Source organism: Nyctibius grandis, chromosome 4, assembly GCF_013368605.1.
Source record: "Nyctibius grandis isolate bNycGra1 chromosome 4, bNycGra1.pri, whole genome shotgun sequence".
In the NCBI taxonomy this organism is placed as follows: Eukaryota; Metazoa; Chordata; class Aves; order Nyctibiiformes; family Nyctibiidae; genus Nyctibius; species Nyctibius grandis.
The window spans coordinates 15574792-15599684 of record NC_090661.1 but is presented as its reverse complement, the minus strand read 5'-3'; the positions used below and the strand labels follow the sequence as shown (position 1 = coordinate 15599684).

General features: G+C 37.5%; 1 protein-coding gene across 1 annotated transcript in view; it reads right to left on the bottom strand.

Annotated features, from left to right (window-relative positions):
- Positions 1-6336: 6336 nt before the first annotated feature.
- The window catches only part of OTOG (otogelin), a 106674-nt gene continuing 88117 nt past the window's right edge, over positions 6337-24893 (bottom strand). The window contains exons 42-56 of the mRNA XM_068399159.1: positions 24162-24300; positions 22770-22964; positions 21687-21899; positions 20815-20919; positions 20351-20461; positions 19017-19118; positions 18501-18599; positions 17748-17788; positions 16537-16612; positions 15421-15599; positions 14516-14620; positions 13980-14099; positions 12630-12675; positions 7832-7911; positions 6337-6537 (exon numbers count right to left, since the gene is read on the bottom strand). Coding sequence (XP_068255260.1) covers positions 6337-6537; positions 7832-7911; positions 12630-12675; positions 13980-14099; positions 14516-14620; positions 15421-15599; positions 16537-16612; positions 17748-17788; positions 18501-18599; positions 19017-19118; positions 20351-20461; positions 20815-20919; positions 21687-21899; positions 22770-22964; positions 24162-24300 — 1812 coding nt within the window. The remainder of the gene's footprint in view (positions 6538-7831; positions 7912-12629; positions 12676-13979; positions 14100-14515; positions 14621-15420; positions 15600-16536; positions 16613-17747; positions 17789-18500; positions 18600-19016; positions 19119-20350; positions 20462-20814; positions 20920-21686; positions 21900-22769; positions 22965-24161; positions 24301-24893) is intronic.

Sequence of the window (24893 nt, the reverse complement as noted above, 5' to 3'; positions counted from 1 at the left end):
GTCCAGTTCTGGGCCCCTCAGTTCAAGAAGGACAGGGAACTGCTAGAGAGAGTCCAGCGCAGAGCCATGAAGATGATTAAGGGAGTGGAACATCTCCCTTATGAGGAGAGGCTGAGGGAGCTGGGTCTCTTTAGCTTAGAGAAGAGGAGACTGAGGGGTGACCTCATTAATGTTTATAAATATGTAAAGGGCAAGTGTCAAGAGGATGGAGCCAGGCTCTTCTCAGTGACATCCCTTGACAGGACAAGGGGCAAAGGGTGCAAGCTGGAACACAGGAGGTTCCACTTAAATATGAGGAAAAACTTCTTTACGGTGAGGGTGACCGAACACTGGAACAGGCTGCCCAGAGAGGTTGTGGAGTCTCCTTCTCTGGAGACATTCAAAACCCGCCTGGACGCGTTCCTGTGTGATATGGTCTAGGTAATCCTGCTCCGGCAGGGGGATTGGACTAGATGATCTTTCGAGGTCCCTTCCAATCCCTAACGTTCTGTGATTCTGTGATTCTGTGTTATTCCCGAGATACTGACAGATTCTGTCCCTTTATGATTCGATGGCATGAGGGTGCACTGTGCACCAGTGTCTACCACGGCTCGATACTTTTGTGGTTCTAATGTGCCAGGCCATCGAATCCACACAGTCCAATAAACTCGGTTGTCCCTCTCCTCCTCCTGGCTGGAGGCAGGGCCCCTCTAATTAAAGACTGGATTCGTGCAGCTCACAGGGATTGGACCTTCATTTCCCCTATTCATATTTGGGAAATAGGGACCTGAGGCCCATCTACCGTGACTAGAGTCCTGCTCATTGGTAAATGGAGCAGCCATCCTCCTAGGAAAATTCTCTCTGGTATTTCTGTTAGCTTGCAACTCACGTACTCGTGCCTGTAGGGTACTGGTAGGTTGTCCATGCCATCTGTTCATGTCCTCCCCATAATCACGCAGGGCAAACCACAGGATACCTCGTGACGTGTTCCGTTTCCTTTGAGCCGGTCCTGTAGGAGGGCGTTTCCTCCTAAAGGCTGCAACGCGGGCCTGTGTAGGTAGAGAGTCAAGTTTATTCTCGATTCTGGACAGTTTGTCTGACAGTTGTTTAAATGAGTCCTTGTCTTCCTTAGTCACTTTTCCCACAGCCGAGACACGGGCCTGCAGTGGGGAAGAAATACTATCTTCATACTGTCACATATAGTTAGCCATTTCGCCCACACTAGGTCGTGCCATAGCATCTTCTCCCCAAACTAATATTGACAATGTATGGGTATGTGTTGGTGGAGCACTCTTCACAACCTTCCGGAACATGGATCGGTTGCATTCCACTTCATCAGGATTTACAGGATCTACAATGTCCTGAGGGTGTTTATAAATGATCTCTTGCACAGCTAGTTCTCTAAGGTAGTTAATACCTTTTTCTATAGTGATCCATTTGCTTAGGTGGCTTATAACATCATCTTTGTAGGGATACCTGCTCTTTACAGCTGACAAGAGTCGCCTCCAGAGACTGATAGTGTTCGACCTTCTTGGAAGCATCTTATCAATACCACCATCTCTGGACAGGGATCCCAACTGTCTGGCTTCTCTACCATCCAATTCTATGCTATCTGCCCCATTATCCCAGCATCGGAGCAACCAGGTAATAATTGGCTCACGGTCGTAACGACTAAAGTCTTTTCTTATACTTCGCAGTTCTTTCAGGGATAAGGAGTGGTAGGTTATCTCTACGTCCGAGTCCGAGTCCTCCTGTGATTGTTCTGCTTTAGAAGGACCTTTCTTGTGTGATGGGTCTGCTTTAAAAAGACGATCAAGGAAACCCCCATCTGTGTCAGGCCCTGACTCTGCCTGAGAAGGGCCCTCACCTGGGTCCTGTGCTGGCTCTGCCTTAGAAGGCTCTGAGTCATCATCCTTCACTTTACTAGCTGATTTCTTTCGGTGTTTTCTCCTGGTTACAGGGGCAGCATGATACCTACCGCTGTTGCTGCACCTATATTTAATCTTATCCCACATCAGAAACACATTCAGGACAACCGAAAATAAAAGCATGCCACCTAGACAGCACCATCCTAATTTCGCAAAATCTAGTGGAATCACCTTGGCAGAAAAGGAGAAGGTACTATTTCCCAAAGTAAAATTGGAAGTGTAATCATTAACAGAATCAGCTAAAGGACTCCCAGAGTGCGCAGAAAAAATCGCTGCTACCGAGGTCAGAATAGTAACAGCCCAGTTTATCATGACATAAATCCGTACGAAACGCCACAACAAAACAATGCATGTTGACCAGTACCCAGCAGTGATAAACTGCACATAAACACTAACAAACAACGGCAAGTAAGGTATTATTACACTTAACTCTGTAAAAGGCTTAATAAAGAGACGAGATAGCACAGCGTTCAAAAATGACATTACCATCTTCGCTATCTGTTTTAATTTCCAACCCCTCGTAAATCTCAAAGGAAGAACTCTGATACTCTCTCAGCTGAGCTCTCCGGGTCTCCTCCCACTGGAGCTGGGATTCGACTTATCAGAGCAACCTGTCGGAGCTTCTCTCAAGCCCCACGTTGGGAGCCAATAAATCTGTCACGGTTTAAAGCTGGGCCAGCTATTAAACCTGTGGCAGATGCTCTCTTTTATCCCCACCCCTCCTCCCCCCCCAAAGGGAAAGGTAAAGGGAAAAGGGAGAGAGACTTCCAGGTTGGAAAGTTAAAACAGTTTTAATAAACTATAATAATGGAAAAGAGTATAATAATAATAATAGAAATAATCAAATATATACAAATATATATACAAAACCAAGATTGAGCTCCCCTGAAGTCAGCCACATCACCACCGGCACTGCAGGGCAGGCTCCGGGAAGGCCCAGGCTGGGCCTAGCGACGGTCGAGAGCTGGATTCAGGGATGCACAGATTGGGATCGGGGGCAGCAGGAAAACAGATGGAGTCCTCCTTGGACACCGGCCATAGCAGAAAGACAGTGAGACCCTCGTGATCCCCCCGCTTTATACCGAGAATGACGTGTATGGGATAGAATACCCTCGTTGGTCAATTTTTGGTCACCTGCCCTGTCTGCTCCTCCCTGCAGCTGTGACCCCTCTTCGGCTCTTCACTCATAAGCAGTGAGGAATTCAGCAGTGACCTTGGTTTCTCTAAGACTAAGTACAGCAAGAGCCTTACTGCACAACATCCCTACCGGTGCCTCAGCGATAACTACAAACTTCGAGCGTTATCAGTCCTGGAAGCAGACACTGTCTGCAAAACATGCAGTTAGTTTCAGAAAGTGCAGTTACTTAGAGGAGACTTAGCTGAAAGTAAAAATCACTGAAAGGAAAATCGGCCTGGTTTAGGCCAAACCAGGACATAGAGACACAAATAAAGTTGCGATAGTAAAATGCATGTATTCTAAAGAGCATAGCTTCAGTGCTGTATACCTTTCCTATTACACCTATATAATCAAGCAAAAGACAACTTCTTAGTAAAAAGAAAGCAAAGTTGTTTTATGACCCAGATATCATTACAGTCCAAGTGCCTCCTGCATGGGAGGGTCAGATGAAACCCACAGCTTGTTGAGGTCCCTTTGGTTTCTGAAGATGTGGAAGTACAAATAAGGCAAAACCTTTTTCCAAAATCTTTTTGCTGATTTGTGCAAACACAGTGTAAGGTAAATAGACGGTCAGGTAAAAACAACACACAGACATGCTAAGCACCTCTGAAGGAATTATACACTGAGGCAGGCATAAAAGTAGTTTCTCCTGTCAAGCCAGAGGCAGTTTGGATCTTTCCCCTTTGTTTCTCTCAGCATAAGCCTAATGTTTACAAAATCAGAGGCAGGGACTTAACACAATGTTTATTATTTTACTCCTGAAACAGAAGCAGCAGCAGTCTTTGATTACAGTTACTGGATACACTACAGCCTGCTTTCTACTCTCACTGCCAGGTTTAACTTGCTCTTCAACCAAGAGCTGAAAGTTTGGATCTCGAATGGTTTTCAGAGTAACCGCCTCATGCTTCTGGAATCAATGAGCACTTTGCCATTAGCTCGAGTGGCAAGAGCAAGGACCACGCAAGCAGCCGAGGGAAGCAGGGCAGTGGCCTACTCCTGCTCTAATTCTGTCCCTCACGTTGGTGGTTGGCACTTCACAGCAAATACCATCTTGCTTGAGAGCAAAAGAAACCAGCTCTTTTTATTAACTCCTACCTTAGGATGGCATCTGCCAGCTGGTACTAAGGGAGGCTGAACTTTACCTTTGCAAATGCCAAAGCTTGTATTTTAGGCACTTGGGTTGAAGGATTTAGCTCTGCTCAATGTCTTGTAAACAACACTTTTTTTTCTGCTCCTCAGTTTGTGGTTTTCCAAAGGATGCACTCTTCCCAAACTCTGCCCTTTTTCACTATTTAGAAGATGTCTTTGAATAAGGAACACATCTTCATAAATGTGCAGGGACTGCACGTTACAGTTAGATCTTAACAACTCATCTGGCCCTAAGTGCTGAAGGGTAATCATCACAACACAACAACTATATTATAACAAAATGCCTACACTTACTCAAAACACAGTCTACTCATTACAGTCAGTCCTGAGGGACAGTTTAGGGAAGAGCTGTGGAAAGGAAATATGCAAAAATTTACCCTGTTTTTCCAGAGCAAACAGCCTATCACTTCGGGTCAAAAACGTGTTATACTTTGATGAGCAACGGTTTTCCAATTTTTGTTTTGAATAAAATGACACAGTTGAATTTTGCATTTCTGAGGATGAAAGTGAACAGTGATGGAATCAGAAAAAGATGTGTATTTTCAAAAACCCATATGCAGGTCTTCCTTGATGTAGTATTAGATCATTAGTACTTATGACAGCAGCAAACCCTAAAATTAACCATGTGCACTGCTGAAAAAGAAATTACTAAACACTGTGTGTCGAATCACATGATAGTAAGCTGCTTTAACAACGATAGCAAAATTAATTATAACAAAATAAGACTTCCCATGGTTTATTAGATATTGTAAGAATGAAATGTACAGTATACAAAATTAATATCAAAAATGTTCACGATTGATTTTAACAACACGTTTTTCTTTGGATTAACTGCAGACAAGCAGCTTTTTAAGAAGTTATGCCGAGATCTATTTTCTGTTATAGGATCTCAAGAGTATCAATATGTGCTATCTACAATTTTAATCTACAAAATGAAAGCTACTGAATTTTTGCTGAATCTTGGTGGCATTTGTTGGAAAAGAATAGAACAGCAACATCAGCTTAGAGGAGAAAAAAAATATTAGTTCATTACAATGAAACGTTAATTGTTCAAGTTCATAAGCAAAATTGCTTTTGAAATTTCAAACCTTACAGTTGTACATTTTCAATATCAAACACTTGCCACAAGAAGTTACATTCTACTATACTGGTAACAAAGATTTTCAACTTTGTTTTCCTTTTAGATGGATACATAATCCTGGTTTTCTTTTTCCTAATGAATTTTCATCTTTAAAATTAGTGTTAAACAAAGTCCATTCTCCTAAAGAAACAGTTTAAATAGGGTGCATTTCATAAGCTGAATGTTTTCATTTAAGATATATCTATATCAAGAAACGTAAAATGGTATTCATTTGTTAAATCTGTGTGTTTTCAGTTTACGTCATACTGTTTAGAAGATAAAGTAACTACTAATGACTAGTCTAGATAGCGTAAACAGTCTATCTGTTCCATACATTACGTTTGCCATAATGCTTTTCACTACAATATAAAATACATTAGAAAACCTGAAATTATTACCAGGGAATATTACATAAAGTTATCAGTATTGACAGTTTCCCTGATGTAAAAAAAAAAAAAAAATCTTTAATTGAATTTCTCATACATGCTCTACTTTACAATAAGAATATGATTTAAACTGAAAATTCTTCTCATATTGTCCAGACAATTTTTCTTAATAGACACTGAATGTATTTGCACAATTGCAATGCATTAAAAATAGTGAACTGCTGCCAGATAAGGCGGTCAATGGTTTAGAACAGGAATGGGTGCCTGACAAAGAGTGGGCCAGCCTTCCAGAAGAAAATAGATGGTGTTCTTTCTCTTGAGGTGTCTTTAATGTAAATCACTTCACCTTTTAAGTTGGCACATATCAACTCTTAAACAATCCCTGTGAAACGAACATGAAGACAAATCACAATACAAAACATGCAAAGCCATTCTTCAGAAATTTAGAAGAGTCCAAAAATATTTTTGTTCTTTTATCTTTTAGCATTAATCTGGTAAAATTCAGTGGGTTGGGTACTGTATTTTTAATAGATAAACTGTTCAAAATATCTTATGTTGGGAACAGCTTCGCTTGCTCTTTTCTTTCATGTTTCTTTTTTAAGACCATTGGCAAGAACAATCTGTAGGCTCTTGGATTGAATAGCTGACCCAGGTTGAATTACTAGTGCAATACAATTGCACAGTTCGTCTCTGTAGTCCAAGCTCCCTGCAGCATTTGCAGAATCTTGCATATGTGTTGATGTTGTAGTTGTAAATGCTTGCAGATGGGCACTTTCCATCACACGAAACAATGTTCACCTGGTAACAAATATGAAGAATAATCAGGAAATTGAAGCAGCTAGGAAATAAAGTTGGACTTTCTTGACAATTCCTAAAGACATTAGGCATCCAAATCCAATGGCAAAGCAATGAAAAATTTGGAGGTACTTCCTCTAGTCCCTGATGAAATCCCCGTGTATCTGAGTAATAAACTCTGAAGAATGTTGCCCAGACAGGTCTGAATTTTTATCTTACTGAGATTAATGATGACCTTCCTGTCAATTTCAGTGACAGCAGATTTTGGCTATTAACAAACACAAAGAAACAATTTCAGTTTTGAATTTTAAAGTATTTGTAAAAACCTGACCTTGAAGATAGCATAAAATGTTGTGTCCACAACTCCCTACAGTATTAATTTTAGTGATACGCTGATGCAGCAGTGTTGCTATACTGGTATCAGTAAGGAGGAATATAAAGAATAAACCCTTTGGAAAGTCAAGGGGAATTATTACTAATGATACCAAAACTGTAATACAGACTGTAATGGAAACAGTCATATCAACTGATAATTTTTTTAAGTTTAGTAGGATTTGTGTTTCTGTTCGATGAGATACTGAGACTAAATTTCCTGGCTGCTCAACAGTTTACTCTACAAAACATACTCTCAGAGTCATTTTAGATGTTACAGCTGTTTCCCTATACTCTTTTATTACAGCTTTTCCAGGCGCTCTTACACATCTCACACAAGACGTCTGTCTGCACCCTTGCTGCTGCTCACATTGCCTTACTGCCCAGCAGGACAGTGTTGGTGTCCTACAGTAAATCCTTCAGTAGACACATAGATAGTGCCTCATTCTTCCTACACATTTCACAGTATGCTCATGCTGTTGTCTAAAAAAAACCTTCAGGATCCAAGATTCCTTTCTTCATGAAGTTGACATTTAAATACTTTCCCTGGACAGATGGAAAATTAAACACATCTGCAGCCGTTTTAACTGTAGGATATCACTGGCAAGATTCAGTTATATCAGAGTTAATTTGCATATAATAATTCATTAAGAGGGTGAACTGAGACCTTGGATTTGCACTAAATCAACATGCATCTAAATGCATACAAAAGCAGAAGTCACATGCCCCTTTTTCTTATTCTTTGAGAAGACAATTGTCGAGAATGTAGGGAAACATTAAAGCAGCTCTATGAAACACAGAAACCTCTGTCTCTGTGAGAGAGAAAGGCAGACAATAGCCTTGTGAAATTTGCATTCCCTTTCTTTCTTAATTTCTTGTATTTTTTCCCTTCTATTAAAAGAAATCATGATAGTTATTTACTTACTGGTATGTTACTCCTGCAGTCATTCTTGCGGATAGTCATCCTAACGGTCACCTTCTTACAGAATTTTCCATCTTCCTTACCTGAAAAATGCGCATTGATTGAAAAATATCAGCTCAACATTCTAAACATTTCAGACACAAGAACATTCCTGAATGTTTTATGGGGTCAACAGACACAAAGAACAAACTACCCAATACATCACTGCACATACAAAACTTTGGCAAAGCGACATTACGTATACATTGCATCACTTTCAAAATGATTCTATTTCATGCATTAAAGTATCTGTCTCCCTATATCTCCAATAACAATTATAAAAGGTTCATTCCTCACTCGGAAGCCTTTTAAGAGTAAGTCCCCTGTCTTTCAAAAAATTTTGTAAAAATGATCAACCACTCCTGTGAGAAGGCTTGTTAATAACACATAAAATGCGTTTTCTATGAAATAACTAACAAACTTTAATAGCAGCAATTGCATTCCAGTGGTATAAACGAAGTTTAAAATGAACACTTAACAGCAGAATCTGATGAAGAATAGGGCTTCAGGGGGCTTTACACTTCTGTATGTTTTTTATTAAATAAGAAAAGAACACCAGTGAACAAATTACATTTTTTATTTACATTTTCATTAGCATTATTTCCACAATTTTTCTCACAGAAATATGTACAAAATATCTGGATGAAATAAAAAAGATAAAAAGAAATTGTGAAATTAAATAAGAGGAGTTAAACTTAATTTTAGAAGGGAATACTGAACATTTGAAGAAAAGCAAAGAAGTGCAGTATAAAGTTCAGTTGTTAGAGATCAGAAAACATAGTATCTTCTTACGACAATCCTCTCTATGCTGAGGAAACCACATCCCATTGCAGATCTGTAAAAGAAATGAATAGTCCTTTCCGTTATAACGGCTTCCACACTTTCACAGCAGATTTTACACATAATGATGCAGCGCCACATGACTCTCCACTTAGAGCTGCATTTTCTTTCAGTCAAGAAATACAGAGATCATAGAATAAAAAGTGAATACTGCTAGCTCCAGAAAAGCAAGGGCAATGAAAGACTCACTGGTTTGACCAATACCCAATACTGAACTGTGACAAAGGTTTATTACACCTTGATGTGCAATGTCCAGTTCCCTGCTCTAATCACTGTCAAACCAGGTAGTACTACTTCTCAAAGAGAAATATTTTTTGTGGTGTTGTTTTGGGGGTTTTTTTGGTTGTTTTTGTTGGGGTTTTTTTTGTTTTTTTTTTTTAAATATATAAGCCTGCTACTGTTTCTAGACATAGCAGAGGTTTCTCGAATATGAAAAAAAGGACAGCAATCAATCTTCTTGGAAGCAAATAAAAACTTACAATCAGAAATAGCTGGCTACTGCTTGGCTGTCATTGAATTATATTTGCTTAAGGAAAAAGTAAATTGCAAAATGAAGAAAAAAAATTGGTTTTGAAAATAAAGCACTCACCATTATTTCATGTTTCTCATAGTCCTATTCATATCCTTTCTTCTTTTACATTATACATGGTGTGTAGGATGGAGAATTCAGCGCAGCTGTGGCTACGACTTCATCCAGGCTATAGTGAAAGTACCTCATGTCTCATAAAGAAATAAATATATAATGTATTTCCATACATGTACTTTAATGCCCAGGGGCTTCTAATGAGGTCTACAACATAATATACTTTTCCATGAACAACCTTACAAAACATGTGATCATCTTATACGTGTCATGTTACAATGAGATTCTTTTTCACAGTCTGTATGATTGAAAATCCTTGCTTGGTTTTTGGGTTGACTCAGAACACCTTTTTCATTTAAAGTGATGTCAATATGAAAGAGTAATATAGATTTCAGTGTAGTACTCCTAGAGTCATGAGTGTATTTAATGAAGGATGTATCACTCAGTGAGGTACAAAATTGCAGCCAACATAATTTCTCTTACAGAAATATATAGAGGTGTTTTCACAAAATTAATGCCAAAAGAATTTCATTCATACCATGTTACGATTCAAAAAATTAACATGCTCTATTAAAAAGAACAAAGATAATCTCAAATTTTCATGGAATAAACACAGGCTTGCTATTTTCAGTATACTGTCCTAACTATGGACAGGAAAGAAATGACCTGCTACTACTGTATATGTCACTGGAAGCAAAACTATATGATACATCATCTGCGGAAATGTTGTTTATATAATAATCTTTAACAAGCAAAGCCATTAGTCTCTATGTTCTACAGCACTGTAAGCATAATGGAACTAGCTTACATTTTTAAACACAGCAATTTTACACATGCAGCAAGCTAAAGACTACTCAAGTGCTTACTACCAACAGTACATTGTTGGCTAACAACAATGCACTGCCCACACAGTGCAAAACGAAAAACAAAACAAAACCAAAATGTGAGCCCACTCTGAACCATGAGCAGTTATACTACGCTGCAGCTTTTGGCATAACTGGGTAACATGAGGCCTGATGCTCCTATCAGGGAGTACATTGTTGGAAATCAACAATGATGCTGTTTGGGTCGGTCCTACTTATTTCCAGGAAAATGTACCTGTGTTACAGCTAGCATAGGCTGTAGGAGTGACTGGGCTAACAGGGAATGGGAGGAGCATTGACACTGAAGAACCTGGTAAGAATATTACATATTGAACAGAGTACATGTTACAGAGGATTCCCTATCAGTATGAAACATTTTGGAGTTATTAGATTTCAGCATATTTGAGAAAAGAATTCAACCTTAAAAAGTCTGTATATTACAGGATCACAGAATGGCTGAGGTTGGAAGGGACCTCTGGAGGTCATCAGGTCCCACCTCCCTGCTCAGGCAGGGACCACTGTACCAGCAACTCAGAACCATGTCCAGGTATTACCTGCATTTCGAAGCCTCATGTCAAAACCAGGGAGAATCTGATCTACACTGGTATAACTAAGACAACCTGGTATCCTAAATCTAAGTTGTCCTTTGGGGCTACAAGAAACAAACAGTATAATTTCCTCTGAGCAGTGTTTGCAAAAACCCTCTAGGTTTTTTTGGAACTCCTGGGACTTAATTTTCAAATACCACTTAAAACTGAAAGCAAAAATCACAACGGTTTCTAATGATAAAGTACTTCAAAAGAAAACAAAAACCTGATAACCCTTGTCATAAAACATCTCACACAATTACAATTGACTAACAACTCTCATGTCAGATTTCTTCGGAGTCAGAATGAACTACATGATTCATAAAGGTACTATGTTGTCTGTAAGCAGGTGTGAAATCAAAACTGTATGAATCTACTTGTAAATGCATCTCAGAAGTCAATGGATATTTCAAGGATTTAATTTTACTTTGTGATGCATGCCCCAGATTAATAACTTCTGTCTTAATTATTTAAGAGCGTGGTTATGATCTTTCTCTAAGTATAGTAGCAATATCATCTGCGTTGCTGAAAAGTAGCTTAATGGATTTTTAATGGTCTTAATAAATAGTTTGTTCAGAAGCTGTCTTATATGTCTGCTAAGGCACTGAAGGGTAATGTGAGATAATCAAAAACTAATCTCAAAGAGCCTATGGAGAATCAGCTACAGAACTAGAACAAGTGCTTGAAACATAGGTCCACCAGAGTGAAAAAACCTGAAGAGATATCACCATTCCCTTACAGTGATCAGGAGCAGGAAAAAACCAGATAAATCTTTCACAGTTTCAATAACCTTTGTACTACAAAATGTAATACATAATGAATAACACCAAAAGGTATCTCCCAGTTGGCAACATAGATCCCACTGCAGTAACTGTGCACATGGCACCATATCTGGTAGTCATGATTGTTCAAGTCCCACCCCACCCAGCAGGAAATACCTGCACTTCTGTCCAGCTCTCTGCCACACTTTACCTCCTACTATCTTTAGCTTTTAGGTCATTATTCCAGCCACTTATGCAAATGAAGTGAGATTTTTGCCTCTTTTTAAAGATAATATGATACAGCCCAGTATAAAATCTCCTTTTCAATTGCTTATAACATTGTCTACTTCAAGTATTTGATCTTAAATTCTCCAGGTTAGATGTCTGTCTCAGGCTAAGTTCTTCCTTAAATCAGCCAAGGTGTTTCAGCTATGTACCAGTGTGCTAAGAAAAAAATGTACTTAGCTCTTGGTTTATATCAAGAATTAGAATATTTGGAACCTATTCTGTAGAGAACTATTTTATTTTTTTCCAGAGAACATTATATTATTATATTATATATTAGCTCTTATAGATGGCAAAACATATCTTGGTAATCAAGTAAGGGGAGATTTTTTTAATTGTAAATTCTTTTAAAAGATATTGCCTGAAAGCTTCTGAAATATGCTTATTAATGGAAGCTCAGACTGCATTACAATCAGTTAATTATTTACAGCATTAACTTACAAACTGCATAGATCAATCTTCTTTTTACCAAATATGAAGATATGAATGTAGATGAAACATGTTTTAAGGTGCCTTCGAAAACACAGTACCTTTTATTATACTAAATGCAGAAACTGATATTTTGAGGAGCTTTACATGAGAACTACAAAATACTCAAGGTAGCAATTTTAGCAACTTGGTCAGCCACAATCACTATCAGTGGAGTAAATCCTTCAATGTTAAACTACTTTCTTCTCATTTAACTCCACTAGTTTCTCTAGTATCCACACAAGTAAAACTGGGAAAAGCATGGCCTTTGAGATCAGTGAATGAAGCTTTCATGCAGGAAAGAATCAACCTTATTTCTAAGGTAACAACAAATCAGACAGACTTGTGATGCAGGAAGTGTCATTAATCACTTACATGTTTTGCAGCATCCTTGTAAGAATGGTACAACATAGCCTCCAACCTGACCAAGAGAGAAATAAAGAGGAAAAAATCTTGATTTTTTCAAACATTCATTCCCATATAACTGCACTATTAGAAATATCTTCCAGATAAAGCTCTGCAACGTTATTCAGGCAAATGCAGCACTCTGGTAAATGGATGAAGGTTTGGCTGTAAATAATCTAACTTGACTGTTTTAACACAAGCGAGTATTAAGTGGTTGTCACTGAAAGCCACCATATATCACCAGCTATCAAAATGCCACATTTGGAGAGGGAATGACTGTGTTAAGTCTGACTCCATCCTGTGTTACTTAGACTAAACTCCTGACTTCTTGTAGAGGCCATATTGACAATCACAAAAAACTGATTCTGAATTCAAAAGCAGGAAGAAATCTCATGTAAACGAGAAGCCACCCATTCCCCATAGTGGAAATTCATGGCTGTCTTCAGTGCTGTAGCATGAAGCACTCCCCAGAGTACTGTGGGAAGAATAGCTGCAGCTTTTTAAAAAGCTCTCTCAGGATTACATTGAAGGAGAGTTCAATTTTTGATGTTCATCTCAGCATCTCAAGCCATGATGATCTCTCTCTCTGCCTTAACTTTTTTAGTTTTCCTAGAACAGCAAAAAGCCCTTCACCAGCTATGTAACTGAGACTCTCTGAAGAACCAGTCCATTGTTATGTGCAAGGAACAACTACAGACACCTAGTTCCTTTAGGACTGTTCCCTGCCTGGGTACCATCACCCATTAAGGAAAGTATCTTCCCACCCACACGTAAATGTGGAATTAGAGAGAGCAATACAAGATTGCTCCCTGCATACATTTCCTGGCACTTAGTCTAATCTCATTTTGCAAAGTCAAATAGAGCTTTTGCTTCTGCTGCAAAACTAGTCCAGAAAACCTTATGTCTCACTGTAGAAAAGATTTTCCTGGTATTCAATCTTCCCTTTTCTTCAATGTTTTTGACCACTGCGATGAACCAAATTGCTATACACAGAAAATCAGTTAGAAAGGAAAATTCCAACCCAGAAAAGTATCCAAGTTCAGACAGCTGCATGAGGAGTAGTTTGATATTACAAGCCTCTATGAAAAAAAAAAGTTTCTGAGAATAAGAAGAGGTCTCTCCAGCTGTGTAACTGGGCAGTCTGGTGGCACATTATATGTGTATAGAGTTTTTCACCTTCAAATGCCTGGGCAAAAATGCAAGTATTGCAAGAATTTATAATTTTGCCCTTCTTGAGGCAAAAATGTCTTTTGTCAGTGTTAATCTTTTCAGGCAAACGTAAATCATAGCTGGAATGCAAACAATGTATTGAACACTGACCTTCGTACATTCAGTTTCATTAAAGGGTGGACAGCCAACTGAAGAGGAAATCAGAACTGGTCCTATTGCTGTGTTAGTGCATTCGTATCTGATGCAGTTTGAAATCCAAACAGTACCAGGCTGTTAAAAATTTTAAAACATAATCTTTACTCATCAACTCAGCAAAAACAATACTATAAGCATTTAATATGCAATTCCATTGAATGTGATAGTCAGAATCAAAAGTAATACTTACAGCAAAATATAATTTAGATGCATGTTAAAGTTTTGTTTAAGTACAGAACTTAAAAGTCCACTAAATATATAATGTTAAGCAGGTTCTAAAATAATTCTCTGATATATCAAAATCCCTTAATCTTTGTAGACAGCTATGACTGACGCTTCAAGAAATTAATGTTGTGTACATGCAAACTATTCCTAGTATTTGGCCAAATAAAGCTGCTTTTTGCATACTTTATATGGCAATGTGTGTACATCTCATAATTTTATTGTTTACCTCTAAATATTCTGAGGGAATAAGACATGTATAAACTTACCTTAAAATTGGAAACTGTGCCATTGCTTAAAGTGTGGAGACAAGACAAGTTCTTACAGCTACCACAGCAGCTTGTTAAATCTTTTGGAGGTTGATAGACTTGGTTCTGCCAAAATCAAATAGATTATTCCATGTATGATAGCATCTTTCAGCTCAACATTTTACTGCTGTAATAGGCAGATTTTTTTCAGGTATCTGATTGTAGGGACAGTTCTTAAATAACTTTCAAAACCTCATAGCCATTACATTTATACACAGGGTACATTCATGAAGCTTTTATAAAATATCTTTGATCTTAATTGAAGTAAATGGGGAGAAGTTCCAACTCAGAGAATGAACTGGTCTATCTACTATTGTCAAATGTAAGTCTGACAGTTTATTTCAAGCACCACTGCAATTTTGACTTTTTACACATTAGATACCAAATAAGTACATAATTAGAAAAAGTAATATATATAATATTCGCATGGTAATGTACAATACTTTGTAAAACGACAAGATATCACCTGTTTATTTTATAAAGCTGTTTTCACCATTTTTAGAATTGTTCTTCTATTTATAATTATTCTCTTAACAATTCTCTTAACAAGTCTCTAACAAGACTCTAATGTCTGCCAGGAATTTGTACCAGTTTGCACATAACACAACTAAAGTTATACAGGGATGCAAGGTGGCAGTATGCCACATACATTAGTTTGTATAAAATTTACATGGGGCAGAAAACAGTAAGGGGAGTGAGATTTTTATAAACTTCTATCAGAAGTGCAGTAACATATCACTAGAGGGAGATCTCACAGTTACTCTTTCCATCTTGTTCCTATGACTGTAATCCACTCACAAAACCCAACAAAATGTAATTAAGACCACCAGTCACAATATACATGTCTAAAATTCGGAATTTCTTACAGCCTTGCACTTGACAGCACAGTCTATTGAAGACGTGCTTATTTGGTAGTATTTAGTGGAGGGATCAATCACATTTGTACAGGAAGAAATACGGCAAATGCCATCTGCACTGTGTTCCATGATTGTCTGTCCAGGACGCAGCACACCTCTCTCATTGCTCAGGCAAACTTTGTCTCTCACTACAAGAACACACAAATATAAAAAACATGCTCAGGACAATCAGCTTGGTATCAAAACTCTGTTAAAACATGTTTCAAACAGTAAAACCATAATGGAAAAAGCTACTCTACCTCTTTAAGAATTATGGTCAGATTTTCAAATATAAACTGTTAATAGTAGTCTAATGCTTCACTACAATCACCAAATTATTTCAAATAAAACCATGCATGAAATGTAAATAAATACATAATATTCTATTAGCTGCACCGCCAAAATGACAGTGAAGGCTTCTTTAACTGATTTGTTTTACAAGTCTACTTCAGGATAAGAAATGTACTTGAGAAATGTCCATTTCACTCCACTGATTACCAAAGGCACAGAGGATAATTAGCTCAGAAGTATACATCTTTGCTGTAGAAATCTAGGCAAGGACAATCCCAGCTCTACTGGCCAACTGGGTGCCCCACAGGAATTATTTTTTCCTGAGTTTTCTCAGTTGCCATTAGGCATGCTCTAAGATTAATTTACATGGTGCTGAATGCTATCCTGGATCTTGTAAAGCACATAAGCACGCCTACCACTTCCTGAGTAGTCCCTTAACGGGTTAGCGGGACTTTTCTTTATGTGGACATTGAGTGTGTTTTAGTTTCTTGCTAGAGTTCTTACTCCAGCTCAGCAATATGCAGGCTGCTTAGTCAACACCACCCAACTTTCCCAAAACTCTGTCTGCTATTTCCATGCACAGATCTCCTGCTGCAGCAACAAATAGACTACAAAGACAGACCATAATCAACCAAATATTTAGTGAGGGGTCCTATTTTCTTGCCTTTTTGTACACTATTTGTGAATTATGTCAGTCAGTTCTTTCCTCGTCACTACCATGTTCAAAGTGAACATCCCAATTTACCTTAGCACTTGAAAGGGTATTTCTTTGAATTAAATTCTTTTATGACTTACCACATTTGTACTTAACACAGTTACAGATATTTTCTGTACTGTTCTGAAACTGTTCATCTATCTGAAGTTTCTGCCCCTAAGTGTATAAAACCAGAAAAAAAAGATAAGTGAAACGACAGTGTTTTCTTATTTGTATGATCTTTTTCTTTTAAACACCTTTCCTTCAGGATTTGAGTAGCAGTATCTCTGCCCTTAGAGACCTATTTTGAATCCACTTTCATCACCCACAGGGACGTTACAGAATGACAACTAAATGGGAATTTTTTTTTACACGTGAAAAATAGGAATGGTTGTTGGTTTCAGTACAGCAGACGTTTAGGATAGAAAAGACTAAGGCAGGCCAACAATGAAACGCAATGGGTAGCCTTTGCACAAAAATCTCCATGCAGGGTGGAGCGTATTCTTTCATGAAATAACTTAATGGATATAAATAGTATTACGATAGCATAGATGTTCTTTTTAATTTTGCCTTTTACTGTTTATACATATGCATATTAAGATTTTTCTCCCAGTCTTCTGCAAGTCCTGATTCCTTATGCCCACGTTTCTTCGTCTATAAAATGAAAGTACTAACAACCTCACTTACAAAGCATTTTGAAGTTCCTCTATAAAAAATGAGTACTATTTCCTGTTCCTTCCTAGAACTCCAGATTGTAATTTTTATAAATTATTCCCGTCACAATATTATTTGCTGGATAAAATAACGACAAGCAAAATCAAAGCATACGCAGAATGCTAATAAGTATTTTGTAATGCAGAACAAGTCACAATGAAATACAGTTTAAAAGTTCTGCTCAGTCAGTGGTCTGAGTGCATGATACATGCTAACATATTCATTATAACAAATAATATTAACAAAACACTGATGCTTTAAAGCATCCAGTTCTGACAATTTAAAAACAAAATCTTCTCCTTGGGTGCATGAAAGCAGTTCCACTCTACAAATACTTCAGGGCAGGATACGGTCATAGAAAACTCCAGAAATATCAATGCTATACAGCCATTTTATTCTGCAAGATATTTAAACTTAACTGGCTTTTTAAAAATTGATATATCTTCTTGTAATGCAATTTAAAAAAAAAAAAGAAAAAGAAAAAAAGAGAATGACATGGCATTTCATATTTCACTGATAAAACTATTAGTCAGATACTGACAAATAGATTTATTAGAAATTAATAAAAGAATACAGATAAAGAAGATGAATTTCATACCAGTTTGCACTGAGGTTTGGGGATTGTTTCACATGCACATTCTAAAATAGAATATGGTAACAGGAACAACAGTTTAGAAAGTTATATGCCATTTGCTTAACACAGAGCATCAGAGAGAATAGCAATTCCAGATTTACAAGTCATCACTGAAGAATTTCTGCTAGTTTTTGAAATATACCCATCTGGGGAGTCCAGAATTATGTTTGATTTCTATTCCATCCTGAAAATTAATACCAGCTTCTATGACCACCTTTACTTATTACAATAATTTACAGCAGTTGCCACCCGAATACATTAAATAAAAAGATGACCATTCTAGCCACTAGCCTCCTTGCAGTGATGACAATCATTACAATCAATATAAAGCAATGGAGAATTGTGTTTAAGGCATCACAAAGAGATGTATGATATACTACCATCTTTGTAACCTGGCAAATTCCTGACCTGTAAACCTAACTTTTTTTTTTTTTAAGCCATAAATAATTTATTAACTCTTACAAAATTTTCAAGATGATAAGTCACCCAGTTTGGACAGGCAAATTCTACAATACGCTATCACATTTGTGAAGCAAGAAAAAACAAAACAGGCAGATGAAGAAGTTCTGTACCATGCGATGACTTTTCTATAGCATTTGTTCATGAGCAGATCACAATAATATAACTGGCTGAAAGCAGACTTAAAACCCAAGAGGCCAAAGCTCTTGTCAGTATGTTATTGTCTAAGGCAATTAAAATGAAAATCAGTCATTTTACCACATGTCCGAAAGGGGCAGCACTTCTCTGGGCTCCATACCTCCACCAAAGACATGCCTAGCAGACATTTGAATTCGGGACAACGATGTATTTCACAAACTAAAATTAAGGAAAAGAAAGTCCAATAAACACAAGGTTGTCATATTTTGATGAACAGAAATATGAATCAAGAGATAATAAATACCTTTAGAAAACATCTTATTTCAAAAGACTAATAATCGAAATTTAATCATTAGCCACCAGGTAATAGGCAAATATCTAAAACAGTTTTAAATCTCCACAATTTGGAGCCTGAAATTACTCATTTGCCTCCATGATACAGATATTCAGATAATGCTTTAGGCAGATGAAGTTTTAAAAGTGAATATTATTTGTTCAGGAGTACAGATGATAGCTTGCTTATATGCACAAGTGGAACTGTGTCTCTAATCCACCATTTTTGGCACTGAACATCCAGACTACAAAATTTGACATGTTTTCTATTACTTAAAAATATCAAAATCAAGTCAAACTTACTACACTGGTATGCAGGGCAACACCTCTCTGTAGTGTTGCCATCCACAATAAGAACTTCTCCTTCTTGACATTTGGGTATTTGATCAGAGCAAGCTCTGCATGCTGGAGAAAACAATTATTTAAATCTAAAACATAAGAAGAAATTTTACTACTGCCTAGGAAACATGCCCGTAAGTTTGTCACAGACACATATGAAAGAACAGAGATACTCTGCGTTCATTCCTTACAGTCCCTATACAAGAGGCTAATTTTCAGTGCAGCTTCCCTCTTCTTTGTCCCCTGCTATAAAGAATGAATACATTGTTTGTGAGTCAGATCACAAACAAAAGGATTTTCTCTCCCTTTCTGTTATGAAAAATTTGGTAGATTTTTCTCTCCTACCAAGTCACCTTGTTCTTTTCAGGAATGCTCCCCTGCCCGAATTATAGATCTTTGATCCCCCAAAAAGAGTATCTCCTGTGATCCCAGTGTTGTCCTACAACTTGAACACATACGAAAACCACAACAGGTACTTTTCATTATGTACAGTGCGAAGACTCATTATATCAAAAAAGAGACAGAAGGATGCTGTGCAGACAGCAAGAAGAGCCAAACACAGCACATCGCTATCACGTGACCCAAGTGACCGCTGATTACTGTAAATAACAGAAGTGTATTTCAAGTTTTCTATTAACGCTTAAATTTTTGCACATGAAAAGCTAATCAAGATGATTCAGCCTTTGGTTCACAGATATCTATGTGCAAAAATAGAGTAAATTCAATAGGACCTAATTATCACATTATTACCATACAGAAAACAACTGTATGGTAACATCAGAACTCCTATACTGATGCCAAAAGTGCAATTTTTTTTTTTATTGAATTAAGTCATTAAAGGCCAAGCCCCAAAAGAACGGCACAAATTTGCATAACAGTTTCATATGGGATGTTTACCATTGAATAAGATGGGCCATAGCTGATACAACAGGATATAGAGAGCAAGAGCGTATATAACTTCAGTCTTCTTTCAGATAAAATATTCATGCAGCTAGTCCACACACTGTACATAGACAGTCTCTCAAAAGCTCTCACCTCCCTCATCCATGGACTCCACCACCAGTCCTCTACATGACCCAAGAATACTACTCAGTTGCACAAAGCTGGTTTGTGACTCTTGATGGTTGTTGCGATTTCTTGTGTTTTGTAAACTTTATGTCCATTTTTTTAACCACTTTCAAGCCTTGCTATGTTTTAAGAACTAAAGGAAGTACAAGGAGCCTTAACTGGCAAGATCATAGCAGGCATCATTGCATATGCAAAAACACTTATAGCCTCAACCAGCCAGGATACTCTACCACATATATATGAAATGCAGCAGGTACTCTCCACACGAGCAGCAATTAGTGTTTGATCATCTTGACAGCTTGGCATCTGCTCCATTGTTTCACATTTTGCTGGATCACATTCTGAAAAAAGTACAACAGATGTATTTCTTTATATGAAGTACAGCATTGCTCCTTTGTTCTGCTATATCCCTAAGGAATAGCAGAGCAGAGAAGTAGAAAAAACTTTTGCCTTGTATCGCAAGAGAGCAAAGACACATTCTCACCTCATCGTTAAACACAAGACTCCATCATTATATCTGCTCAAACTGAGGCACAGACCAACCCTGGGCTTTCAGATGAAAGAGAATTTTGTAAATGGCCATTACTGACAATGATGTCTACACTAACTACCTTTTTGCATCTAAGCTGATCTATTTAGTTTACTGAATATCTTTTACAGGATGAACATTTTTACCTTTTCAAAAGAAACCTACCACAAGCGTAGTTGGGACAACAGGATTCTTCACTGTAGTAAGTAACCAGCTTTTCCAAACCATTACACTCAGGGATTAGGGGTTCACAGAGGCTCTGATTACAAACTGTTACATAAAGGGAAAGAAAAAAAAAAATCTTCTAAACTGTCTTATGCATTTATAAGTCAAGTAGAGTAGTGGCAAGCAGTCTTTGCAGTTTGATACCCCAAATCTCCAAATAACAACATGCATATGAAAACCAAACAAACTAGCCTGAGGCAATATTCAGAAGTGTCCAGCATTTGCAACAATCTCCAGGGAGGCAAAGTTAAACTAGAGCCCAGTTCTTGTGAGAATTAAAAAAAAAAAAAAAAAAAAAAAAATCCTGTGGAAGACTCACTGCAACATCATCCCAGGTGATCAAAACATGAAAACTGCTTGCACTTTCTTTTTGAAGATGGACTTTCTAAGCTAAATAAGGATTTTTAAAAAAAGGCTTTTATATCCCTTTTTTACTGCTCACTGTGTAAACTAGATAAACAATCATCTGGTCTTTTTTTCTCAGAATTAGTTATATCATTTATTTGTATTTTAAAAATAAATCAGTAGCCTGTACAGCTGAGAGAAACACAATTCATATACAAATAAAACCAGTGCTATTTCAGTCCTTATAACCCTTGACCCCTTCCCTTGACTACCTTACCCTCAAAACCTGCTGGATATTGAGCCAAATAGTACAAAGTTTCTACAGTTTTCTACATAAGCTGTAAATTCAAACTGAAGTAATTTCCATTCACTTCAAAAGTAGGATGTGTAACAGGAAAACAAACCACAGAGAAAGGATATCTGTATATTCCAGTGGGCAATATTCATAATGATTAAGGAATACTTACTACAGATCTTCTGAGGACAACATGTCTGATCACCAGGAACAAGCAAGGCCACTTCAGCAAATCGCTGACAGTCTAAATTGTGGATATCTGAACAGTTGTGCTCCACTGGAATAATGGTCTCACTGTCAACACATTTTTGCATACAGCATCCGCCCAAAGAAGTTCTCCAGATCTCACCTACTGCATGAGGTGCTCCTGAGCTGTCTGTACAAGCTAGATCAGGACAACAGAAAACGTAAACAATTCCTTTTTGCTTCAAATTTTGACCACTATTTTCTTCCACAGCAGGCGTGGATCTACGAAGTATAAAAATCATAGAGTTTTAAAGGCATCACCTATCCCCATTACCCCACAAAAACATGAAAGAGGAGACAGTCTGAGACTGAGTTTGCATGAGAAAGCAAGACACTCAATAACCTCCAGAGGCCTCCACCTTGTTTTGCAACCCCACTGCAAGGCTACTCACTTAAAATCCCAATCCAAACCTTTGTTTTTAAAGCAGTGATCTGAAAAGAAGTTACTTTTGTATTTCACACATGGCAAAACTATTATTAATTTACAGTGCTTTATGTAATCTTATTTATAATAAACTGCATCTTTAAGGTTTGTGTTATTAATGTTAAGTATTGGCCTACAATTTGGTGTGCTCAGACAGAATTGTAATGAAAACAAATATCAATGCTGGCAGAAAGAACACAGGACATATACATGCATTATTCAAAATGTGTAGTTAACTGTTGCATGTCTCTTGAATGCCATTTAGTATCAATAATTTGGACCCTCGGCAAAGGGCTCGGTGAAAAGGAGTCCAAGACTAACACATTTGGAATACTAGAATGCATAAACATAAGAGAAAACTTCCATTTTGAAGAGCATCCTCCAGCTGAGAGAAGGTGAGCAAAATTGTGTGTCACAATGATGTTCCCTGCTCGCTCACCTGTACAGTTAATGTTTACTGAATATCGAGAGTCCTCAACTGAATGACGTATGCAGAACCCACACAACATCAGGCCAGAACTCCACTTATTACTATCTGACCACTAACTTGCAGATAATAAAGAAGAAAATCACATCCAAATATACCACATTTTTCTTCAGGAATACAGACAGCAGTGTGAGCTCGGTGAAGGATGGTCCCTCCAGCACAGACACAGCCTTCTGTCAACACCGAGCAGGAGTCTGAGTCCAGAGAAGCAACCTTGTTATTCTGACAACTCTCTGGAACCTCACAGGCAGCTATGCAAGCCTGATAGGAGAAGTCTTCAGAGCAGGGGAAGGCTAGGAAGGAAAAAACCAAATCACTCTTTCTGAAGTTGTAATCACATGGGGCATTACCTAAGAGAAGACCTTATTGTCTTCTTGTCAACTTCCTGTGCTTGCCGATTCAGTAGGATCTACCAGCCTAAAATACCAATACAGACCAGTTACCTTCTAACATGACAAATTCAAACAAAAGAAAGTTGTGAGCACTTTTACTTCTCTTCTTCTTGTAGTAACATTTTCATCCAGCTTTGGTTTGCATTTTCGCAGTAGAGATGCAACAGTGTTGACACAAAGTAATTTAAACATCAAAAACATTTGCAAATACTATACAAATTAATAATACAGTGTTCTGAATCATTCTGAATACTTGCGGTGGCTTAAGAAAATGCAGTGATTACTAAAGGGCAAACCTTTGTCAATTACAAAAGTATATATGTAAAGACAAATTCAGCATTGTTTTATGTGGAATAATAAAGAATGTGATGAATTCATTACTATATTTAATAGATATCCACATTAATTAGTCTTGCGCGCATGTGTTATTTTTAAGTCAAAGAACACAGTTAAATTTAGCATTTTTTATCCTACTAAAGTAAATTCATTGGCATGTTATGGGTGCATGCAGGAATAGACCAAAAAACCATCTCATTTTGATTTAACTTTTGCTGTTGAAAACTTAACATGATCTTTCATTGGTTCAAAACAATGATCAAAGCTGCATAAATATGGCAAACGGAGAATGACTACAAATGCCAACAGCGTGGTGCTGTGAACTGCTGAAATAGATGATCCTTATCATGTATTTATACCTAAATCATACAGCAACACCATCTGGAATCATGGTAATGAGACAAAGTCCAGTTCACAAAGGGATTGTCTGCTCAAAAAATAAAGAAGGTTCCAGTTTAGACTTTAAAGATTAATTGGGAGAGGAGGTTGACTTTATTCAGCTCCTCACTACTAAAAATAGCCATAATGCCCCACAGGAAATATCTACTAGAGCCTTGTAAATACAGGAGCTCAGGCTTTTAAAAATCAGTCTACAGCGTATCAACACTTAGTGACCAAAAAATCCACATGTGACTTTGTGGTTCCTCCTTCCTAGGCATGCACCACCAGAGGTCACTGTGGTATAAAAATAAGAGTGTGATGCATCCCGTCACGATGAATGGAACACATAACTATACGTGCACATACGTGCAGAATACTTACGGCAGTAATCAGGGCTCCTCCATTCTATACAAATATTAAATTTGTTGCACATTGCCACATAGGCAGCTAGCGAAATGCATGGATTTCGAATGTACTCAGTGTCTTGAATCCATATATCACAGAATAGCTCAGGTGGAACCTAACAAAGAAAAAATAAAAAATATTGCACCTTCTTAGAGACCTTGCTAGGTAGGAAAAAGATGACCTTTTAAAATATCAGCTACAAACAGTGAAGCCAGAAGTCCTCAGTTCACAGGAAGCAAGAGGCCACAAGCCTTCACCAGTGTACAAAGAGAATCTGCTGGTATTTAAAAGTAAGGCTTCCTGAATGTTGACATCCTTATATTCCTCAGTTTCATCCCTTATAAATGCAAAGGCAAGAGCTAATACAGTTTTTCCAATAGAAGGCATAACTACTGATTGTTCCTTGTTCTTCCTTACCTCTATATTTTTGTCTATTTTTGGCCTCCTCTTCAACAAGCTCAACAATATACAAAAGGTGAAATGGTAAATGTACCCATATGATCACAAATAAATACTTTATTTGCACATTGTGAGTTTGTTATCTGCTTTAGGTTTGCTTTAAATGTCCTGTTCTACCCTCTCATTTCTCTAAGATGGAACTCCCTGTCCCTAGAGCCTTTGAGAATGCAGGCTCTTAGATTACCCATTGCAATTTGGAACTTGTTAAATTACTGAACGTTTAAGGATTAATTAAATCCTAAACCCATT